The sequence below is a fragment of the Aethalodelphis obliquidens genome, unplaced genomic scaffold (assembly GCF_003676395.1).
Source record: "Aethalodelphis obliquidens isolate GAN/ISIS:26980383/991018 unplaced genomic scaffold, ASM367639v1 scaffold14, whole genome shotgun sequence".
Lineage (NCBI taxonomy): Eukaryota > Metazoa > Chordata > Mammalia > Artiodactyla > Delphinidae > Aethalodelphis > Aethalodelphis obliquidens.
Genome location: NW_020837958.1, coordinates 22,078,980 through 22,095,926, shown reverse-complemented (window position 1 = coordinate 22,095,926; position 16,947 = coordinate 22,078,980). Strand labels below are relative to the sequence as shown.

The window sequence follows — 16,947 nt, the reverse complement described above, 5'->3', positions numbered from 1 at the left end:
TTGTCCACTTTTCCCCTTAGAGCCCTTAGCATATCAGCCACAGTTATTTTTAAACTCCCAGTCTGATACTTCCAAAACATTTGCCATTTCTGAGTCTGGCTTTATTGCTTTTTTATCTCCTCAGACTGTGTATTTTTCTTGCTTTTATAATACTTCTAATTCTTTCCCAGTTTATTAAAATATAATTGACACATTATACTATGTAAGGTTAAGGTACACAAAGTAGTGATATTCTATATCTATATATTGTGAAATGATAACCATAATAAGGTTAGTTAACACATCCATCATCTTACACAGTTAATTTGTGTGTGTGTGGTGAGAACATTTAAAATCTACTCTCTCAGCAACTTTCAAATATACAATACAGTATTGTTAACTATAGTCACTAAGGTGTACATTATATTCCCAAAACTTATCCATCTTATAATTGGAAGTTTATACCCTTTGACCACCTTCACCTACTTTCCCAGTCCCCCCACATGCCCCCGACAACTACCCATCTGCTCTGTTTCTATGGGTTTATTTTATTTTGTTTGATTTCATATATGTAAGTGAGATAATGTTATTTGTCTTTTTTTCCCGATTTATTTCACTTAGCATAATCCCCTCAGTGTTTATCCATGTTGTCACAAATGGCAGGATTTCCTTCCTTTTTTATGTCTGAATAATATTCATATACATATATATTCCTCTATATATAATACTTTATTCACCTGGAAACTTAGGTTGTTTCCATGTCTTGGATATTATAAATAAGGCTGTATAACCCTCCCAGACTTCAGACAATGCTACAAAGGTACTGTAATCAAAACAGCATGGCATTGGCACAAAAACAGACATTTGGATCAACGGAACAGAATAGAGAGCTCAGAAATAAACCCACCCACCTACAGTCAATTAATCTTCTACAAAGAAGGCAAGAAAATACAGGAGAGAAGACAGTCTCTTCAACAAGTGGTGCTGGGAAAGCTGGACAGCAGCATGTAAATCAATGAAGTTAGAACACACCCTCACACCACATGCAAAAATAAACTCAAAAATGGCTTAAAGACTTACATACAAAACATGACACCATAAAACTCTTAGAAGAGAACATAGGCAAAACATCCTCTGACATAAATTATACCAATATTTTCTTAGGTCAGTCTCCCAAGACAATAGAAATAAAAGCAAAAATAAACAAATGTGACCTAATCAACCTTACAGGCTTTTGTACAGCAAAGGAAATCATAAACAAAACAAAAAGACAACCTCCTGACTGGGAGAAAACATTTGCAAACGATGCAATCAACAGGGGCTTATTTTCCAAAGTGTACCAACAAGTCATATAACTCAATAACAAAAACAAACAAATGAACATCCCAATTGAAAAATGGGCAGAAGACCTAAGTAGACATTTCTCCAAAGAAGACATACAGATGGCCAACGGACACATGAAAAATGCTCAACACAGCTAATTATTAGAGAAATGCAAATCAAAACTACAATGAGGTATCACCTCACACCAGTTAGAACGGCCATCATTAAAAAAATCTAGTCTTATTCACTTTTACTCTCCAGGACAGAAACAGATGCAACTGGTGGAAACAACTATAAGGAGAAGAATATTTCAGTCAAAAATAAAAGTGAACTCAGTGAAAAGCATCTGAAAATAGAATTAGCCTAGAATAGAGAATATAGTATATTATATGACTGAATAATGAAAAACAACCATTCTGGAATATAGTCAGGAAATGAAGCATTAGAGTAGAGGAAAAGAACTATCATGGGATCATCCCATTGTATTGCAGGATTCTATGATCATCAGCAACCTCACTGAGTGCTGATGGGAACACATGCAATCGCTTAGTAGATAAATAGCAAAGGTGATTCATTTTCATTCCTGTTGATCATACCCTAGACTAAATAACATGGTAGAGAAAGCCTGGAATTTACCACTTTGCTGTTTCCTAACATGTCAGTATGGCAAGTGCTTTTGTTATTCAGATCCCTTTTCTATAAAATAGACGTCAGTGATTTTCAAACTTTTGCCTGCCTATGACTCATCAGGTCAGCCTGTAAAACTGCTTGTGGTAAGGCTCCACTCCCACTGATTATTCGTCAGTAGATCTGGGACAGAGCCCAGGAATGTGTATCATTTGAATAAACCCAGCTAGATTTTCTTCCGTCAATATTTCCTGTTAAATATTTTGAGAAACTTTAATGTTGATTTCTTACAGGTTTATCATGATGATTGTATATCATAGATAATAAATACAGTGTTCAGTTTTATCATGGATGTCCTTATTAGTTCAGTCTAAAAAAGCTGCTCTGCAATTTTCATACTGAAGGTCTCAATATCTTGTATGCACAAGGTTCTAAACTTGGAATTAGAGACCATGCATATTCTTAGATAGCTTTGTGGGTTTGTTCCACTTCCTGCCCTATGCAGCCAGGCAGGGTCACCTAGGAAAATCGCCACTGGATTTCTTGACCCTTTTCTTAGTAGACATAGAAAACTTGAAATGGATCACCAAAAGCTTAACAGCGTATTGGACTATCGGTTTTGGAAATGTTTAAATTCCTTTGAGGGCTTCCCTGGTGGCGCAGTGGTTGAGAGTCCGCCTGCCGATGCAGGGGACATGGGTTCGTGCCCCGGTCTGGGAAGATCCCACATGCCGCAGAGTGGCTGGGCCCGTGAGCCATAGCCCCTGAGTCTGCGCGTCCGGAGCCTGTGCTCCGCAATGGGAGAGGCCACAACAGTGAGAGGCCCGCGTACCGCAAAAAAAAAAAAAAAAAAAAACCTTTGAAAACAGCTTTGCGTCAATGGTAATTTTGGAGTCACAGGGAGAAAGCAAAGGATGTACCTGCTTCATCCCATTTTCCTGCAGTTTGCAAATGTGCCTCATATTGTTTAATAGCATATCAAGAATTAAAGACATTGAACATTTTATTTTAATTCCCACATAGGGATTGAGACTTACTATTCAATGTAGATGTGCTTTACAGCGTTTCTGACTCCTCTAGGTAGCACACACTTAACTTTTCTTAATGTGCTGAGGAACCGAAAGGCAGCAACGGCTTATGTTTAGCATTGGAAGCACTCCTCGCTCAGATTCTTGCCATTACACCTGCTTACAAGTCCCTGACCAAAGGGAGTTTATTCAACAGCAAAGCACTGTCCAGGGAAATGAGAGGAGAAAATGTGCAGGAAGTAAATCTAGAGCTGTGAGTAGAAAATTATGCCAGCATTTTCATGCTAAAACAATTTTGGCAGAGATTTAAAAAGTCCTAGTTTGCAATTATATCCAATATTCACTCTGTGGCATTTGATGCCCTGATGAGCCATTGGAAGACATTAGCTTAACAAAATTTCCTAGGCAAGTCATGCCCTGCTGTAATTGGGCTGAGAGACCATATACCATTGTCATTCTGGGCTACATTCCATCAGACCATCTGAAAAGGTTGGCTTCATACAAGGCATTCTTCATTGTGCTACTGTGTTTTTTTTTTTTTTTAAGAAGGAAAAGGCATGCCTCCAGATTACATGGGAAGTATAGATAGTTTCCTAAGGGCTTTAGAATAAATTTCTGCTTTTTACATTAGATAATAAATTTCCATGTTTACCCTCCTATAACATCTTAATTTTCTTTTTTTTTTTTTTTTTTTTTTTTTTTTTTGCGGTTCACGGGGCCTCTCACTGTTGTGGCCTCTTCCATTACGGAGCACAGGCTCCGGACGCACAGGCTCAGCGGCCATGGCTCACGGGCCTAGTCGCTCCGCGACATGTGGAATCTTCCCAGACTGGGGCACGAACCCATGTCCCCTGCATCGGCAGGCGGACTCTCAACCACTGTGCCACCAGGGAAGCCCTATAACTTCTTAATTTAAAGCATGCAAAATGTTAACTTAATTATTATTTCTTATCAGGAATCATATAGAAACCATAAGAATAATGATTAACTTATAATTTGGAAAATACAAATAACCCAGTAATAATAATTATTATAAGGAAATTATTGTTAATAATTATTATAAGGAAATTCGCCAAACAGTGATGTGCAAATACGAAGGTTAAATTGGTCAATAACTCTTTGACCCCTCCTACCTTCCCTGAGACATAATGATTTTCACCTCTGGGTCCCCATAGTACTTGGTTTATACACATATTTTATCCTGTATCACAGTCCATCTTGCATGTTGATTATTTGTATAAAGTTCTCATTCTGCATTAGATAATAAGCAATTTGAGGACAGAGACTATGAAAGTATTGACATTTCCTTCAGCACCAAACAAAATACTCATCTTAACAGATGCTTGTAAATATTTTTCCAAAATATCTAAAATTATGAAGTTTCATAAGTTATGAAATTATGAAGTTACTTTTTCCAAAATATCTAAAATTATGAAATTATGAACATCTAAAATTATGTGCCACGGTGGCACAGTGGTTAAGAATCTGCCTGCCAATGCAGGGGACACGGGTTCAAGCCCTGGTCTGGGAAGATCCCACATGCCGCGGAGCAACTAAGCCCGTGCACCACAACTACTGAGCCTGTTGCTCTAGAACCTGTGAGCCACAACTACTGAGCCCACGTGTCACAGCTACTGAAGCCTGCGTACCTAGAGCCAGTGCTCCGTAACAAGAGAAGCAACTGCTATGAGAAGCCCATGCAGTGCAACGATGTGTAGCCCCCAGCTCACTGCAACTAGAGAAAGCCTGCACTCAGCAACAAAGACCCAACGCAGCCAAAAATAAATAAATAAATACATTAATTAAAACTAAATGAATAAAACTATGAAGTTAGACAGGGCTTCACGTTTCAAAATTTTAACTATTTTGTGTGAAGGATGAAGAATTATGGTTCAGAGAGGTAATGTGACTTGCCTAGAGGAGCCTGGTTAGGGAGCATCAGTGTCAGACCCTGTCTCCCTCCCACTCCTCTATTCCTCTGTTAACTGAATTCAGAGCCATCACTTTGATTCAGCATTACATTTTTAATCGTTGAACTTCTTTTCTAGTTTCTGCCCTTTTTAATATTAAAACAGTACTAAAGGGCTTCCCTGGTGGCGCAGTGGTTGAGAGTCCGCCTGCCGACACAGGGGACACGGGTTCCTGCCCCGGTCTGGGAAGATCCCACATGCCGTGGAGCGGCTGAGCCTGTGAGCCATGGCCGCTGAGCCTGCGTGTCCGGAGCCTGTGCTCCGAAACGGGAGAGGCCACAACAGTGAGAGGCCCACATACAGCCAAAAAACAAACAACAAAAAAACAGTACTAAAGTATCATTCTGTAATAAATATTAAAAAACTCATTTCATACACAAGACTAACATGAGAGAAAAATTTTGCCAAAATGTGTTTATGTTTCAAAAAATCTTGGTACTTAATTCCATTTTTTCTCCTTTACAGTATTCTGAAAATCATGCTTGTTTTTAGCCTCCAGCTTGTCCCAGATATTAATTAAATATGAAGAATGAGTTGGACTTTTTAACTGTCAGAGATATTTTTTCTTCGTAAAAGTTCAGGTTGCCCAGTTATGCATTAAGTATTTTGAGTTCTTTTAAAGTTTTAGAGAAAGGTCATAAGAGGAGCACCTAATATGTGCAAAATACTCCTTTAGGAACCATTCTATAGTTTTATTTAATCTAAATCTTCCAAAAATCCTGTCAGGTAGGGATCATTTTGCCTACCCTACAGATAAGGAGTCAGAACCTCCTTAAGATGAAGTAACTTTCCCAAGTGTATACAGCAAATAAGGGCTAAAGCAATTCTAACCTGAGATGGGCTCTTTCCTCCATTTACCTAGCTGAGTTACCTATATTGTATCATGTCACTTGATGTCAAAATTTTGAATTATCCCCATTTTACAAATGAGGGAAAATTGAGGTTAAATTGGTATTTCCTACCATCATTCCAAGCAGGACAAGTACTGCCCTGTCATGAAGTTTTCAACAGTATAGGAATGTAGAAAATAGACATTTAATATTAAAATAACAAAATATTAGCAGATTTTCCATGAACCAATCTCTCTCTCTTTCTCTCTCTCTCTCTCTCTCTGCCTCTCAAAAACAATTTCTTTTGACATTGGATCCTTTATATAATTTTAGTATTAAAATGTTATTTCTTTTCTGAAATATTGTTGAAAAATAGCAGTGTGTTTTGCTTGTTGGTTTATTTGTTCTAATGTCGAAATTTGTTTGTCACTGGTGTTTAATTTTATTCTTCTGTAAAATACCAAAGTTTGGAACCTCAATGTTCATTATTAGAGATAGTGGGAGATGGAGTTGGACTCAAATTCATTTGCACGTGACTCCTGATAATTATCAAGGAAACCCCAGTATTAGAGTCTGCCCCACCATGGTAGGATTATGTATTTTTTCCTACAGGGGTAAATAATTAAAAGGGCTTGTCTCATCTAAATTTGTTGTTACTTTGCCTACCTTTGTGGCCATAATATAACATTTTGTCAGATGGTAGTTTGTTGCCCAAAGCACAGAAACAAACTGGTTATTCTGGTGGTGTTGGGGAAGATGTATATGTGAGAAAGAGCATGTAATCACTTTAATAAAGATACGTTCATGGCTCATCCCATTTCATAATTTACAGACCCAGCTGTGGTCCTCTGTAGGTCACCTGTATAATTAATAGGTGAGCTGCATACTGAAGTAGCTGAATCTGTGCAGACTTTCCTGATCATTCTTCATATTTTATTACTTGAGTTTCTAGAAATAGGCACTATACTCATCAGGTTGAATTTTATCTAATTGAGAGAGTGTTTTGAAGGCGTGTACCTTCAGGAGTGCTTATATCTGTTGCCTTTCTGAGAAACACTAGGAATTTTATGAACCCCATCTCATGAAGTTTCCACAATGCCTGTGAGGCACACAAAAAATAAATTTAAAGGTTGTGTTCATTATAAGATCAAAATATCAAAAAAGGTTGGAGCTGTCTTCCAGCTATGTAATATTTTCTTTATTGTTGAAATTTAATAAGTATTCATTGTTCACATGATCAGACTTGTCTCAAATAGTCAGCTGTGCTTCCATTAATGAAAGAACATACTCCACCATAAATCCCACGGTATCTTTCTCATGACAATGACCTCAAGTAATAATTCATACACAAAAAACGGTTTGGGGGTCAAATAGATTTGGCAAATGGTTATATCATATCTCCTAAGAGATTTATAATGCATTTGTACACTACAAAGAAGTGGATTTCAAATTTCACTGTGCATTTGAATTGCTGGATTGCTGATTAAAAATGCAAGCCCTATATTCGTAGGACTGAATTATCACCCAGGAGTATTATTTTTTAACAAGCACCTTATATGATTATGTGAGCAGATCATTCAAGAGGAAAGCTTTAAGAAATTGTGTGTTAAAGGCTCTGAGAAGAACTACCTTAAATACCACTGTTTAATGTTCAAATAAACTTCTTCTCCAAACTTATGTGATTTATGAACTCCATTACTCCAAAATATATATTGGGAAACCTTACACTCTGCAGGTTACTTTCTGCATTCTGAGCTTGATTTAGTACATTTATTTTAGTTTTTTTTCCCCAAGGCCAAAAGCAAGTATAATAAAAACAAAGGTCAGCTGTATTATTACAGTAAAAACAAAACGATTATAATATTCCAGGGAAATTTTAGTTTCTAGGCCTAACTCAAACCCGTACAACATAAAAAGAAAAAACATTCTTAGGTAGTGTAGAAGATTCCTCTGTGTCGATGCCTAAAATTCTTTGGACTAAGGCACTCAAGGTTTTCACTACTGATTTCTATTATTATAGTTATAATCTTACTTTTCCACTATACTATAGGCTTATTTTGAAGAAGGGGCTATGTGCAACCATTTTGGAGCTTTTATCAAATATAACTAAATCTCATATGAAAAACTCAGGCATTTATGAAAATTCTAAAGGACTGAAATATTTTCATAGCCAATGTTTGTTTTATTCATTTATTAAGTGATTAGATATTGACCACTTGCTATCTAATAGGCATCTAGCTGGGATCTAGGGCTGATACATGTAGCCTCTATCTTCAAGGAACTTACAATATATCAAAGAGTCACTTAAAATATATCAAAGAGCCAGACATGCATATATATATAAAAACATTAAGTGTGCTAATGTTTCTAATGCATTGTACCTTTAGAGCAGGAGAGTGTGATGAGCCTACCTAGTGGTGAAAATGTTGTGCTAGGGAGGGAACAAGTAGCTGGTCTTCAGGATCTCCCAGTGAAGAGAGACTTTTATGAAGGTGGAGGGAAAGAGCATATTACACAGACACAGAAGGGTAAAGTAACATGAGTGTTCAATTAAGAGCCATGTAGAGCAAGAATCGGGAGCATGTGCAAATGACTTTGCTCTCAGATTTGAATTGGAGTAGGTTAAATCTCATATGCAACTTCTTTAGTTATCATCCACTCCTAGAATTTATGGAAAGTTAGAGTTCAAAGCCAGCTTAGGTATCCTCCTTGTTTGACCTCAAAGAAAGAAACTGACTTGTTCAAGGTTAGAGTTACACAGTGGCCATGAACTATTAAACTCCCAGTCTCCATTTTATACGTTTTATACAGGGAAAGGATTACAGAAAAATCACTAAAAAAAGTACATCTTACATTAAACAATTTTTAGTTACTTTAAAATGTGTTGAAACTAAAAAAGATGAAAATAAAAGGAAGAGGTGAAGGGTGAATGAGAGGCAGTAAGGCAAGGAGGAGGGAGGCAAGGCAAACTAAGGAAGAAGGAAGAAAGAAAGGGAGGGATGGCGGGAAGGAAAATTCAATATTTTAACCTTGGTTAAAATGAAAAATGAAGGGCAACTGGAATATGCTGCCAGTAATTCATTTTCTTCAAGACGATTGAGGCTAATAAGATGAGATTTCCTGGTTAGTAAAATATATGATCTTCTTCCCAGAAATATCTTTTTTAAGATGTTGAAGTTTTTTGCTAGACAGATTGATGATGTTGACCGAAAACAAATAGACTGGCAGACATTTCTTCAGCAATGATGGGTTTGTTTGGGATCAGCAGAGAATTACAATTTTGGGTCTGCAACCATGGTGAGCAAGGTGCAAGTGCCCACAAGGCAAAGGAAAAAGAATTCTTTCCTAGAGGGGAAAAGAAAGTTGGAAGGGCTACAGTAAACAAAGAGTTCATGGCTTTGCATGGGCTGAGTTGTTGCCAGGAAAGAAGAGGGGTCTTTCTTTGTCTTGTTGGTCTCTGCTATTGCTGCAAGGTGTGAGAGCGCCCCCTTCTGGTCTCCTGACTCTATTTAATTGTGATTCCAGTTTATTAATTTTTTACAACGATCATATTGTTTAAGTTGTTTCCTGGCTTGCAATATTGATGTCCGGCAGGCATAAAGACCATGGACATATTTAGATCCTAGAGTCTAGACACATCACGGATATAGAATATAGTAGTTTTGTAACTCTTTCCTTTTTAAAAATTTTTGCAAAGAAAGAACTTTCCATTGTAATTGAGCCTTTGTCATAAGCATCACTGAGATTCCCAAATGGACTATGAATGCTTGCCCATTCCCTGGGATCCCACTAATGTTGTGATAAATTTGTCCCTAGCTTGACCTTTCAGTTTGTCTCAAAGTGAAGGAAGTTTTCAATGGGAAGATTTCAAAGGAGATTTTCTATTCCCTCCCTTCATTTAATTTAACTTCATTGACCTATTTTCAATCGCAGCTTATACAGGGGAGCACGACCTGTTCAATGAAGCACAAAGAATATCCTGCAAGCAATGACACCACAGAATCAGAACCTGTCCCACAGGTATTTGGTTTGGTTTGTTTGTTTGTTTTGATTGTCAGAAAGCACTTTTTGAAGCTATCGGGTTCCATGATTTTCTCTCTTGCTTTAGCTAAAGCAGGCATGCTGTATTGCCTAATACAAGACACATCTTTCACCTATTGCCTCTGGACCTTTCCATGACCACTGTGCCTGCCACTAAGCTTTTGGTTTGATTTGCTGAGGTCCTAGAAGAACAAGGGCAAGGGAGGGTTCTCACCCCTCCCCAGCAACCAAGAAGCACAACAAAAGTAAACAGAGAACAAAAATTATACATATATTCTTTATAGGACAAAGACGATAAAAAGAAGACTTGAGAAAGCAGAGAAGGAAGAAAGAAGTACATATCCCCCACAAAACCAAGTAACAAAGAAACAACTCAGGAGCTTAATTCTGAACTTCTATCTGGACTGTTCTATATTTGACCAAACGTATTACATCATAGCAATTATTAGGATTCATTTTACTTAACACATTTTTAATTTGGGGGTTAGATTCATCAGAGTCGAATGGTTTGACCGAAGTTTTCTCAAAATAGTTTTTGAAATATTGCCTTTTGTGGAAAATATTTTATGTGCTTTCAAGAAGTAGCAGTGTTAACATAGTTACACTTATTTTCTGCCTGGCATTGGTCTTCTGTAAGATATTTGTTGAGGTACATGAGTTATTCTGTTAGGATGTTAATTTTTACATTCAACATTTTTATTTTGACTCTCCTGATTGTCTTTTCTGTATTGTTTGACAGAATGTGATGGTGCCTCCTTGTACTGAATGCGAAGAGGAAAAAAACCCGGGAAAACAATTGACCAGCACTGAAGGGAAGGCAAATAGAGAAAAAAAATGACTGTAAATACCAAGAAACTGTGTTAAAAAACATCCATTTGCTATTGTCTTCATACTCTTTTTAGACCACAAGCTTGATGGAAATACTAAGTTTTTAAAGCATGCGACTTTTTCACAATTTTATGTACCTTTATATAGTAGTCTACAAATTTTCCAAAAGATTCCAGGCCAATTATGATCCTTAAGCAATAACCTAATTAAAATGGATATCCAGGCTTCCCTGGTGGCGCAGTGGTTGAGAGTCCACCTGCCGATGCAGGGGACGTGGGTTCGTGCCCTGGTCCGGGAAGATCCCACATGCCGCGGAGCGGCTAGGCCCGTGAGCCATGGCCGCTGAGCCTGCACGTCCGGAGCCTGTGCTCCGCAACGGGAGAGGCCACAACAGTGAGCGGCCCGCATACCGCAAAAAAAAAAAAAGGATATCCACAGTCATACATCATCATTGTCATCAGTAAATTGCCCAGTATAAATTGGTCTTTTTTGAACTCAAATGCAATATAACATTTAATTCTTCTGGTTCATTTGGGTATCCAGTACTTCCATGATCTTGTTTTTTTAAATCAGCTGGAGAATGATTAAATGTGGATCCTCAGCATTCTTGGAATCCAAATTGAAACGATATCATAAAGATTTTGGTCCATGCTGGTTAATTGGAGCCACTCTCCTCAAGGTTGGAATCTGTACTGATCCGAATATATTATTTATTTGAGTGTGTTCATTGCTATTCAGAACCATGTCTAAATAATATCAAGGCAATTCCGTCAGGGGTTTAGTCAATTAACAAAATTCTTTAAATATGTTTAGTATGATGTAGACAAAATATCAAGGAAGAATGACTAAATTTCTGGCACAATTGATTAGATTTTTGGCATTCTATAGACACACCCCTATGGTTGTCAGCTGGAATTACTTCAAGCTATAAATCAAGCTGTTTGGAATGCTCAGTGTGATTTTTGGTATGAAATTGGGTAATGGGATGTGGGATGGGAAGAGAGGTCCAAAATACAAATATGCAAGCAGATAATATACATTTTAAAATGAGGATTTGATGAAAGTAAAATAGCCATGTAGAACTAATGAACCCCAATTTGTATATTTTGAAAACAAATGTATTATTAAAACAAATCAGTGGCTGTGGGAACCTTTGACATTGGGACTGTACATAGGAATACCATTATTGATCAAATAAATTCACTCTTGGATACTCTGAACATACCTCATAAGCAAGAGTAATTGACACTGATTGAAACGATGGGTATAGCATCAAACTTATAGACTAAAATTAATTGGTTAAATGAAGCAGTTAGTTTGTCTGCACCAAATCTATTCACTTCTGCTGGTTAGACCCATTTTGTAGAAAGCATATAAAACCATTGTTTTTATAGACTAGATCTGCCAAGCCACAATTAATTTGGAGCACAGTATACTGGCATGATCTGTAATTAATAGATGAACTTAAATTCTGGGATATGGTGGCACAACTTTGACCACAATGACATATTCAAAGAAATTTAGTGATCTGGAGAAATGCCAAACTATCATTAACAGTAAAAGTGATACTGTGATATATTCATGTAGCAATTGTACTTGCTGAGTAATTCTGCGTCACTTATCAGTATTTTTCAGATTACAGGCTACCTAAGAAAGAGAACTAGTTTTATAGATGATTTAGAGGGTTTTTGGGTGAAATGACCAGGACAAAAGAAAAGATCAAGGTCTGAAGCTCCTGCTGACTCCTCAGCTCTAAAAATCATTTAATTCGATGAGATGGAATATTGCTAATTTCCCAGGTCCTATTCCTTGTAATTTCCATATTGTACCCAGAAACCCTAACCAACTCTAAAGATTTATGAAAGGGAAGCAGATAATTTAGTTTAATTTAGGTTTACTCTCCTACCTCCACCCATGGCTCCAACTTCCCTCCCAGACCATATGGAGCCTATGGAAAGTTAATCACCATTTCACCTTAGCAAAGTATGTCTTGAGGAATCTTTGGAAATAATAAAAATAGAGTCAGGCTGATATTTTTCCGAAAATTTTAGATGAAATGATGAAAGAGAATTTGGCTTAATATTAATCAAATTTGAACAGCTTCATCTGTAAATTATTTTTTCTATGCTCTAAATTCCTGTTCTACTACATGATAATATAATCAATTTTCTTCTCTTAAATACTGGCATGATCAAGTGGGCTTTGAATGAATATAATGTACACATTTTTCTTTAACAATAGATAGCATTATGCATCCTGCAGAGTTTACCGTGGTATATTCACTGCATTATTTGTTTAAAAACAAAAATAATTTGTAATAGAAGAGCTTTATAAATATTTTTAAGAAATATTCTGGGAGTTCCTTTTAACAGTTAATCACAGAATTCTTTTTAGTTTGTACTGTGACTTGAGTTTAATGAATGCATTTTATTTCTCTCAATCCATTAATTGCTGAGGTTTAAAATGCTTTACAAACGTGTGGCTTTTGTCCGTAAGAAAGGTGCCATTTCTTATTATTTCTTTTAATTAGCTCCTATATAAATAGATGTTGTTTTTGAGGAGTTAACATTCATAGCCTAACTATCCTCATGTGGAAAAAAAAAAATTAAGCAAAATGTTGAATGTAGATAGTACAGTTCTATTATGTACTTGTAACAGTAAGCAGTGAAGAATTACTTATGCTTTGTAGAATATGAACGATTCCTACTGAGAAACAAACACACTTTCCAGTGGAATAACTTATTTTAATATGAGTACTACCAGAACTAACAATTTATTTCTCTCTATTATTTTGAAGTACTGATATATTCATTCTAAGTTGGGAATTGGTTTTGGACTTTGTGTTTCCTTTTATATGCATTAATATGCATTAACTATGTAAACTAGTGCCTAAAATGTGTAAGACCTATATTAATTTAAAGCTGACTGTGTCTATCCCATGCCAACATTCTCAGATGAAAAGTGAAAAACTGAGTAACTCAGCTGGATGTGTTTTTCTGTGTGATCTCAAATCTCTGAATACTGAATATCTATGGCTAACTAATTTGTTTTTCATTCTTTAGTCATATATTTAGCATTAAAGTGCTATTTGAGAGGCATTTCTGTTTCATACAGTATACTGGATTAGAAGTCTGAGACAGTTGTATGTGAAGGAGACAGTTACTGCTTTAGATGGACAGTGTGGATAGCTGGATTAAAATAATATTTGTGAACTTCGCTATAATGGAATCTTTTATTTTTGCAGCTCAGGTACTGTAATTAGCGCTACTTGAAGTAGAAGTTGAAATTATCAGTGACACCAGAGAGTAGGGTAAACTGGTCAGACATAGAGAGTAATGACAACATACACTTGTTTACTTAGGGGACATTTTCTTAGTCATGTATACAGTCTTAAATTTCCCCAAACTATTTGTTCATCTCGGTTACATTATATAATATCGATGGTCAAGTGGTGAAGAATAAAAGGTACTGAAAAATGGCCTATTTTTGCTCAATAAAGGTTTGTTTCCAAGACTGCTATGTATATGATCTACCTAAACTAATTGAAAAACACACATTAACTTTTAAAATAGTACTTGCTTCTGTGTTTCATGATCTAAGAACTTTTTTGAAATGTCATCCTGGAAATTTCTTCAATCTCTCTTTGCCACTGTCCCAGAAAACCCTTATTTTATTTAGTATTTTTTTTTTTTAATAGAGTTCCAGTCTATTTGTTTGCAAATGAGTCTCAAGTGCTTAAAACCAGCTGCCCCATAGTAGGTGCTTAAATATGTGTTGAATGAATTCAGAACCTGAAGCATCAATGGAAGAAGTAAAGAAAGCAACAAGGTAACACATTCTAGTATGATAACAGGAAATCATAAGACATAGTCCTTTAGGAAAAGAAAGTAAATATCTTGTTCTTGTTTGTTTTGATTTTAGGTTATTTTTCCTTTGCATTTTGCTATTGGGCTTGTGTCTGTGACTAAACAGAGTAGATATGGCACTCCTGGATGAATTTTGGAATGCAGCTCAATGTCATAGACATAATTCACATGGCACGTATGTGACTTTAATTGGAACCCAGATTGGACATTCGCCTGAACCTGTACAAGTCACTCGATTTCTTTTAGTATAAGTTTCTAAGCTCTTAGACCTTAAGTGGTTGGGCTAAGATTTTCCTCTCCATTCTGTTGAGTCCTAGTTCTTTAGCAGACATAAGCCAAGGGCTGCTGAGAAGGTAAATGAATATCTAGAGGATGGGGCTCACTACTAGAGGATCTATACTTTTATATAATTTATTTGTGGGGCTTACACATTCTGCATATACTTTTAGTGGTGAAAGGAAGTCCAAATCTAAAGTGATTTGAAAATCACTGAATAACATAATCTTGATGATCTCCTTTCTCCCTTTGTTCATTCAGGCAGCCAGTCATTCAGTCATTCAATAAATATTCTTTGAGATCCTATAATGTGCCTGCCATTCCACTTCTTTTGAAGATCCAATAGTAAATAAAAATAGTAATTATGAATATTAATGTTGTGCTTAATATATACCAGCCACTGTTTTAATTTTTTATTATTAAATAGTCTGAGGATTATTTAAGATAGATTACAGTTATCCTCCTTTCACAGATGAGGCAATTGAGGTAGAAAATGTTAATTGAATTGCCCAAGATCATACAGCCTGTAAGAGGAAGAAGTAGGATATAGATCTGGCAATGAGTTCCTTGAATCTATGTGCTTAACCATTTCACCACTCTGTCTCTCCTGCGAATGCCAGAGTCCTGCTTTCATGGAGCTTACAGTTTAGAGAAAGAGACAACCATTAATGAGGGAAGTACACAGAAAAGTATATGTCTGCTACACAGGGTTCTCTTTACAGCATACCATGGGGCAGGGGTGGGGGTGTGAATGTATCATGCCTGTGTGAAGTTCTCACTTAGAAAATGGTATTAAACTAATATTAATGAATATATTTTGCATGACTGTCCAAATCTTCAAAAATAAATTTTGTAGTATTTTCAGATATTAGCTAACAATATTTGAAACTGAATGCTTGAATTCAAATAAATGGTTGTGAATTAGTGCTGTTCAAAAAAAGAAAGCATCATATGGAAAAAGTGCCATTGCTTTCTATTCCCTGAATGCTAGGATATATGAGTCTATGAGGTATAGATGACAGCGAAATGTAGGTTTCTTTCATAAAAATAGAAATTTTATTTCTCTGTCTCTCTTTCTCTCAGAAAAGCCATGCATTCAATGTCATGATGATTGATCAGGATTAGCTTGTACCATTACAGCATTTGCATCAGAAATAAAGCAAATGTGCTGTGTGTGTCCCCCTTTCCCCCCTTCTTGGTACCTCCCACTCCTAAATTCTTTAATTCCTTTGAGAACACCATTTCACCTCATATCATGTAGACACAGTGGCATCTTGGGAAGGTCATATAATGCAATATATTTGTTCCCAGAAAATCAGGCACTATTTGAGGCTCCTGGAAGAAGCAGTTGACCTCTGCACCTGATTAACTGCTGAATAGGCATCCTTCTTTGGGCAGCATCTCTACCAAGAGTGAAAAAAAGAGAGAGCATCCTGTGGTGGGTCTTGTCCTCTCTCTGACTATGGCTCATCTTTACCACTTTTTTCATCATAAAGTGCCCAGTAAAAGTAAATCAAGAGATAGATACTGAGCAGAAGCTTGCAGCTCAAGTTTGGTGGATGCAGCACAATGGAGCAGAGGACGAACATCCCTGGTAAGTTCCTGTTAAAGAAGCAGCATACTCACGGTGACATATTGGTTATTTTTCCCCTGCAAGTTTCAGTTTGACCCCTTTAGGCTTCTTCAATCTTGGTCCCAAAACTTAAAGATCATCTGGGCTGGAAATCCCCAAAACTACCCTTCATGCCTTTCTTTGGAATAACACACTAAGTATGTAAATCTTAGTGTACACTGAGCAGAGAGTCTACATATTTAAATGGTCAAGTTTCCAACATGAGTAAAATGTGCTGCTGACACTTCGCTCATGAAATCCACTGACAATGACTTCACCAGGAGATTTTGACATAGTGAAAGAGGAGCAGTACAATATGGGTAAGAGATAGGGACATTGTGGGTAAGAGGAACAGGTAATCTAGAGCATGTTTTAAGTCCACTCATTTAATCTGTGAAATAAATCCCTCTGAAGTAGATGCCTAGATGCGGCATAAGTAAAATTGAATGTATTTACTAGATGTGTTTCCAGTCATTTGTTACACAGTGAATATGTAGATGCTTGAGTGTGTATTAGCCCACTTAATGTTTGCAACTTTGGAAAGGTGTGAGATAGAGAACAAGCTTT

The 16,947-nt window shown here is 36.6% G+C and overlaps 1 protein-coding gene across 2 annotated transcripts in view; it reads left to right on the top strand.

The window, feature by feature from the left end:
• The window catches only part of LUZP2 (leucine zipper protein 2), a 443,219-nt gene extending 432,280 nt beyond the window's left edge, over positions 1-10,939 (top strand). For both annotated transcript variants that reach the window (XM_027115163.1, XM_027115162.1), the window contains exons 11-12: positions 9,691-9,777; positions 10,538-10,939. In XM_027115163.1, the coding sequence (XP_026970964.1) occupies positions 9,691-9,777; positions 10,538-10,636 (186 nt within the window). In that variant the 3' untranslated portion in view covers positions 10,637-10,939. The remainder of the gene's footprint in view (positions 1-9,690; positions 9,778-10,537) is intronic.
• The last annotated feature ends 6,008 nt before the right edge of the window (positions 10,940-16,947 follow it).